The 8,317-nt window shown below is 35.1% G+C and overlaps 1 protein-coding gene across 1 annotated transcript in view; it reads right to left on the bottom strand.

Annotated features, from left to right (window-relative positions):
• Window positions 1–259, bottom strand: part of LOC113071759 (tight junction protein ZO-2-like) — a 58,688-nt gene extending 58,429 nt beyond the window's left edge. The window contains exon 1 of the mRNA XM_026245049.1: window positions 6–259. Within this exon, the coding sequence (XP_026100834.1) occupies window positions 6–59 (54 nt within the window). The 5' untranslated portion in view covers window positions 60–259. The remainder of the gene's footprint in view (window positions 1–5) is intronic.
• Window positions 260–8,317: the final 8,058 nt, after the last annotated feature.

The raw sequence follows: 8,317 nt of genomic DNA, 5'->3' as shown, positions 1-8,317 counted from the left end.
CTTACAACATTGTCGCTTTTACTCGGATAAGCAACTCTTCCTCCACCTCTCACGGGCATCCTGATTTCTTTGTTTAAAAAAAACTACGTCAGAACTGGAATAATGGCAATATTTCGGATCTGTTGTTGTCGTCAGTCTCTTGGATTCCGCATGGCTTTGAGTAAAAGATCCTTGCGAAATCTTTCCTGGTGGAGTGATCAGCGTCTGAGTACGCGAAGGCAGAGCCTGGGAAACATTTTCAACCCAATCCAACCTACTTCACGATTGTACCAATTCTGGGAAAGGGATGTCATGTGCTCTCACCTATCTTATATATAAACCCCGCTTTGTAATTAAAGAAAATGTATATAATATTATCAACACGTTTACAATTTAATAATAATAATAATTCAGTTTAGTCTGTTAACTTCAAATGATCTTTAATGTACGCGTTTCTTAATTAATAATCCTCCCCCGCTCATCGAATGGTTGCGCCCAGCTGACTGTTCCCTGACAGAGTTGCATGATAACACACTAACACAGTGTTTAATGTCAAGTGTAGCGAACAACTTCTGATATCTCTAAAGGGAAGCTTTTATCGGTGTTAATACAACAAGAAAGTATGTTATATTTAACATAAACATGGTTTATTACAGAAAAAGTTTAATGATAAGTGTGTGTGTGTATAATTCAGATATTGGAATTTTTTTTTTTTCCTTGAAAGATTATAAATAAAATCAACTTTCCATTGCTAGCTATATTTACTGTTAATATTTAAGAAGTCTTGTAAGAAGTGTAGACATAGTAGTGAACATACATTTTGTCAGTAGAATTAAACCCATGACACTGTTGTTGAAACATGCTCAGTCAGCTATTAGAAGTAGGCTTTATACATCTTTTTATGGACTTTTATGGACTATATATATATATATATATATATATATATATATATATATATATATATATATATAAATGAACAGAAAACAAATAGTATTTCCAAAACTAAACTAAGTACCATTATAAATGTGCCTGCTGTTTTTGGCCTATGTCAACAACAGTCTATCCAAAGTCCTCGCTGAAACACAAAGGACCAAATGACAAAGTGTCAAAACTCCAGTCTTGATTTTTCAGACCAAACTTGTCAACACTCTTAAAGGCAGACTCTAAAGTCTGATAAAAGATATTTTCATGAGGATCTAAATTTATCTGTTTAGATCTAAATTTAAAACATCTAAATTACAAAAGAACACTTTGGAATATATCTGAGTGTAAATAAACTGCTATAATTAATCGTCAAAGTGCTTAAAGCAACAGAACATAAATTTATGTGCAGTATATGAGCAACACCCTCTCTGAGGTACAACTATGACCTCGATAGTCCCACTCAGAGCAGCGTATTGTCAACAGAACAGAAACACTCAGTGAGCTTGTTTACTCATACATGAACTCTGTCATAGAAGTTTTTCTCCTTTTTTATGGATGATGTCACCACAAGGGGTGGAGCCCCGGTGGTGGCTATTGGCTATGTTGGGCAACAGCATTACGGATCAGAGCATTAAGTGTCTGAGAGTGATGTCATGATGTGTGTACAGTGAAGTATATCAAGTTTCACATTAGCATGAATCTTTTATGTCATAATGTGTGGTCAAACATATGCTCCTCCTATCTGCTCTATCTGCAGTATTTGTTGTGAATGTGCACAAGTGAGGGAGTGTGTTGTGTTAAGTGATATTCTGGTGACAGATCTTGCTGTAATACAGCGAGTTGCTGAACCAGTCTGATTCAGTAACTGGCCTTCGAGAGGCTTTACTGATCACCAGGGTCGTGCGCCATTCAAAATTGAATTGAGAAAGCCTTTTGATTCAGATTCAAATGCTGAATTTGAACAAAAACTATAATTCAAATTTACCATTAAAGAAGTAGAATTAAAATGGAATGAAAATCAATCATATTAACATAACTCCAAGAAGAACCTTTAACATCCATTGGATTTCATTGCACAAAACTCATTCTTACAGTAAAAAAAAAAGAAAAAAAATATTGTTCTTTTAGGATCTACACTCACCAACGAAGGACCTTTTTGTCTAAATTGTTCCATTAAGAACCTTCAACGTCTGAAGAACATTTCTGTTTCATAAAAGGTTCTTTGTGTTGAAAGAATCTTCTTCAGATTATAAAAAGGTAATAGATGGTTCTTTAAAGAACCTTTGACTGAATTTTCTTTGTGGAACCAAAAACAGTTCTTCTATGGCATCACTGTGTAGAACCTTTTGAAGCGCCTTTATTTTTTAAGTGTAGAAACTGACAGTTGCTTTAGAGAACCAAAATTTGTCCTTCTATGTCTTCTGTGTTCTTCCATGGTTCTGAAATGACTTTCCTTGACTGCTGATTTCACTTTGTCCCCATGGGCTATTTCAGAATGTTTACTAGCTGTTTTCTGGTATACAGTTCAACACCAACTTCTAATGATAGAAACCAATTTGGAATGGATATATCAAGTCCCGTCCAACATTTTATTCTAGCTGAATATCCTGGATGAGGGAAACTATGTTGAAAATGGCAATGTTCACATTAATACATTTCATAATGAATAACCCAACATTATATCACACATTCAATGTGAGGTACATGTACTTCCAGAAACGTTAGATGATAATAATAAACATTGATGGTGGTAATTAAATGGTGGTAAAATAATCCCAGAATGCTCCAATTTACCTCAAAGTCCTCTATATTGAAACATGATTCTAAAAATGTGGTGGGCTTTTTTGTGGCACTTTACCAATAGGATTTTTTTTTTTTGAGCGATGCCAAGGAAGAAACATTTTGCATTCCCTAAAGAATAATTGACACTACTTTAAAGGAATAGGTGTAATTAAAATGCATTCTACATTTCAGGGAATAGTTCAAATTTAAATACAGTACCAACTTGGCTACACAACATTTAAGATACAGTATTCTCTCTCACTCTCTCTCTCTCTGTACACTGCTTTGAATTTATAATTCATAAAACCCTGAGATGTGTGGAATAGAAGCAAATAGGGACCTTTTTTATGTTTCACAGGTGCCATCATGTGAACTCAGCAGAACACAAAAGCCAGATTGGATCTGTCACTGAAATGATACGAAAGCTGCTCCATCCCTCGGCAAATCCATGTTAGGTGTGAGGACAGGTGAGAAAAATAACAAGGGTTCAATAAAATCTGGCATAATTAGCACCTACAGAAAAAGCATGCCAGTAGAGCCGCGTAAAATTACATAAAAAAAATCTGGAGTGAAGATGTGTCTAAAAAAGGTCTAGTGAAAAAAGGTCTAAAAAAAAAGTGATCCAGTGAAAAAGTAGAGTGTGGCCTAGCAGGCATGTTTTGATTTAGCTATCTTGCACGTTCTTATTAGAAAAGATGAACAGGCTGTTGAGTTCACGCAGTGGAGATGAATACAGTGTGGCGGCTTTGCAGTTATCACTAGTTATTTCAATCTAATCAGAAAATGGGCATGCGTCTCACCACAATCAACATATTGACCATGGGAAAAAAATCTTAAAAAGAAATAACAGTCTATTAGAGGAGGCGAAGAAGCAAGATAAACCAAAGAAACAAAATGTTCTGTTACTATAATCAGTTTAGTTAGTAATGTGCACATCCTAGATGGGTATAATGCAAACATTTACATTTAATCATTTAGCAGATGCTTTTATCCGAAGCGACTTATACTTACAGCGACAAACACATCCATTACGCAGTAGACTGAGTCAGTTTCAACCCTGTAAACTTACAGTGTCATATTTGATACGCAAAAGCCCTCTGAATTATCAACATGATCACAACTTTGCTGAAAAACCTGTTGTACACAATCTACTGCATGCTTTCTTTTGTCTGACTGAAAGTTTTCAATCTTCAGGTCAGGTTCATGTGTCGTTTTGCTGTGTAAAAATAACTTTTATATTTTTAGTAATGTTTTAAGATGAACACACTATACTGTAGCAACTTAGGTTTACTTAATTATCCAAATATCATTTTTAGAAAAAGCTGTTAAAATGTGATTAATATCAGGCCTTTGAAGAATGTTTATTTGATATATTATTGGGAATTATGGAGTGATGACTGATATTTGTATGCATTTTATCTAAGTAGTTTGCTATATTTTCATAAATATTTCTTTGTTTTTTTTTTTTTTTACAATACAAGCTATAAGAGTTTCATCCTACTTTTTGGCTATAGAAATATCAGCAACTGCACCAAATTGTATATTTTACTCAGTTTGGGCCTTTGAATAAAATCAGGTTTTTTTTCCTACTCAAGCTCCATATTCTCATTATATGAGCAAGAATTTGAACACTATATATCAAATATGATACTCAAAAATTGTAAAATTGTATTATTATTATTATTAAATATTTTTTGAATTTGTGTAAAGGTTCAATAAACCGTTATATTACAGAAAAAAAGATGTATATATATATTTTTACTATTATGTAATATGTCAGGCTTTACAGGTAAAATACACTGCCAGAGGATGCTGTTAGCATAAAGGCTCCTTTGATTTGAACCCTCTTAAATTACACTTTCAATTTTGATTGTACAGATAAGAGCAATACATCAATCGAATCTGTAGGGTCAACTTTTATCTGGACTCTCAAAGTTACACACTTGTATTGCTGCTGAAATATGCATTGACGTGAAGTATGAAGGGTGAGCCCACTATCTAGATTACACTGCCTGAAGCTATGCTTGAATGAATAATACAACTCAAAACCATAAGCCCAACTCGACCAGGACAGAAATAACTGAGATGAATGGATGAATACATAAATAAGTACACACAAAGACAAAGTACAGTACACCCATTTGAGTCAGTGTCCAGTTCCTGTTTCTGCGTGTCAGCTGGAACACAGCAGATATGACATACTGTAGTATCTCTTTGTTTTAAGCATAGTTTAGATTTATGTATAGCATGTGAAGCTGTCTTAACATGCGGTTTAGGTTACCATCATTATGAATAAAAGTAAAGCTGAATGGTCCGGAGTCTATACACTGGTTCTGGTAAGAATTGTCAATGTAATACCACTTTTAAACACAAGAGGGATACTAGATCTCATTTATTTGATAAAGAATGATAAACAGGATAGAATAGGTAAGGGAATTACAGAGTGTGATTTACACACACACACACACACACACACACACAAACCCAAACACAAAAAAAATACATATATTATCATATAGCATATCGAGTTCTCAAAACGTTTTTTATCCAATATTTAAATTATTTAAACATGTACTGAATAGCATTAATGTCCCATATAATTAATTAGCCTGAAAAATCATGAATTATTAAAACAATGCACCTGCTTGTGATGACAATAACTGATTAGTTCATTCACAACAAGACGACAAGAGTATAAGACACATCCTCTGTGCTGGACTGAAAGCAATGAATGGCTAAAGGTCACCCTGACCATCTCTTTATGTTCTCCCTCTGGGTCAGCACATAAATCAGAGCTCCCAAATGCCAGCTTCAGTGAAAAGTCTAAATCAGCAGACATATTAAAAGGCCAACCCAGCTATTGTGTCCAGCCAGACATAATACAGGTCACAACTGTACTATAATGTCAGCTTCAGTGGTTCCAGTTGTCTTAACATTCATGATGCATTAATGTTTTACATGCATTATGTATGAAAACAAATGCTGTTGCAGCCTGTTGATTTCATGAGAGGAACAAGAGATGTAAATAATATCCAACATATGAATGGGCTGAGGGGCAGTTGTGTAGTTGACCCAATTTAAAAAGGATGTGTCATTTTTCAAAATGAAAATTTTTTCTCCTGCTTGTTCATAATTTTTTTTTTTTTACTTTCAAAGAATTTACAAATATATATATATATATATATATATATATATATATATATATATATATATATATATATATGTATGAAAATAGATGTAATAGCCGCCAACATTCAATGCACTTTGCATATGAACTAATGGGAATTATGGTAATATCTTTAGAGCAGTAAAATAATAAAGACACCCAAGAGAGATGTACAATGCAAACAACTTCATTACACATCTGTCTGGACATATAAATGAACCAAAAGGGTATTTTATTTCAAGCTACACATTATAAGTCAATTTGCCCAGATGCATTAAACCATAAAACCCTTTTTGGTTCTGTTCATTGAATAGAGATTGAGTAAACACGAAGGACAAAAAGGTAGATTGTGTTAAACGGTTTTTGAAGGCTTAGGCTTTAAATGAAAGGCAAGTGTTCCATGCAGTCTGCAGGATTTCAGCTGTTTGCACGATTTTGATAATGTCAAAATGACCTATATGTGTGACTTTAATCTGAAGGAGATACCGACTAAATGCACAAAGAACACTTGCACTGAAATAATGTGGTTTTATAAACAAGATATTTCTGCAAAGCGTCTATGGAGCTGTGTCTCTTTGTGTGGACCCTGTGGCCCTGTTGCTCATCATGTAAGGTCTGTGACACAACAAATGGAAATGCTCTTGGGTGAAAAACTATTGTTTGGAAATAATAGCATGATGAATATGTATAAGATGCAATAATGTCAAAAGAATAAAAAGCTTTTGGGTCAGATTTATTTCAATCCAGAGTCTACAGAACCAGAGTGAAGGTGAACGTGGTTATATAAAAACTAAATTATAGCTGTTTTTAACATTGTCTAACATTATAAGTGTAGCCCAAGAAACATGATGCTATGAAAAGGTATAATATGTCTGCTATAAAGTTTTAAATGAAAATGGAAAGATATCAAGTGACACGATTGGGTGAATTCAAAAAAGCATTAAAAAGAAAAGAAGTGAATGGAAACATGAAATACCTTCCCCAGCGGTGTTAAACTGCATACAGATGAGCGGCGTAACTCTGCTAGGTACATGTATTGTGGTTCGCCGGTCCAATAATTGTTCTCCCTGGAGTAGCTGGATGGGAACAACTCTGAGGAGTATTGGTCCCTATAATAGAACATGCAGATTAGCATATATGCCAGCCTAACCGTGATGACTGCAGATGTCAGTTCAGTTCACTTCCATTTATTTAGATCATGCTCATTGATTGATTGAAGTTTGTTAAAGCATATTAAAACAATAGCCTTCTAAAAGAATAGTAGAGAAAATAACAAGACAGATATTATTAGTTCTGTGTAGACAGACAGACAGACAGCCAGTCTCTCAGTTCTTGATGCTTTCAGAAGGACAGTGTCTCTTTCAAAAACTCATATAATCTTCCACATAACCTGATGTATGTAGGGTCTGGTCTGAGGCATTGCTGTCCAGGGCCTTGTTAGTAAAACCGTAGCGTTCAGTCCATCAATCTAGAGGCAAACGAGCCACCAGACAGACTCATTTGACACTGGACTACCGTTAACCTGGGAAGTCAGGCATACATAAACACACTCACACACTCCTGTATGTTGCAAAACGTGGACAAAGACTTCTGTCTCACACGCCTAACATCAAAAATCACAGAAACACCCTACAAAGTATGCAAAGAAATGGACACACACATATGGGTGTTTGATGAAGGACATAGGCAGCGTCTAGCAGCAGGTCTGAGACACAGGCGACCGTTGCCACAAGCTGTGCAGATGCACTAGAGCCGGGTCTGCTATAATAGGACGTGACAGCAAGAGAGGAGATACGGGTGGAGCTTCTCTTATGATAGTGTTGTAGGGGGCTGGTTAGTGGTGCTAGCAGTCACACAATCTGTCTCTTATAATGGAAGAAACAGAACAGGACAAAACAGCACACAATGCAAACCCTCATCCCAAAAGAGACAGAAGGAGTGGAAGGGAAAACACACGGTTTGGGAGAAGGGCCTCTTCACACCACAGATGACTCAAGTGGAGATTCATGCAAGCATCTGGCATTTTTTATCAGCAGCCAATGTTTATGCTGATTCTTTTAGGAGCAAAGGGGTGGATAAATGGTAAAATGGTTTACTATCTTGTCCTTCACAGTAACTGAGAACATGATGCACTTGCATAAATACTTGCATAAACATAAATCTCATGGAAAGCTGCTTTGAATTTACAAATAAATGTGAACTGAATTGAACTAACACTCCGCCACCACAAATTGTCACAATCCTTTTTGTCATCATTTTGAACAATATATGCATTGTTTTATCATTTTAAACCTAACAAACAAGCTTGAAAGGTGTGCTTGTAGTCTATTTCTTCAAAATAAGTCACTTGGTTTGATATTTTGTAATTTAATGCTTTGAAATGTATGTTTGTATCTTTTTTATGGTATCTTTTTTATGGTAACAGTGTGTGTATATAAATGTGCATGTGTGTGTTTTTTGTGCTGA

Source organism: Carassius auratus, unplaced genomic scaffold (genome assembly GCF_003368295.1).
Source record: "Carassius auratus strain Wakin unplaced genomic scaffold, ASM336829v1 scaf_tig00008058, whole genome shotgun sequence".
Classification (NCBI taxonomy): domain Eukaryota; kingdom Metazoa; phylum Chordata; class Actinopteri; order Cypriniformes; family Cyprinidae; genus Carassius; species Carassius auratus.
This window is presented reverse-complemented; position numbering and strand designations above follow the sequence as displayed.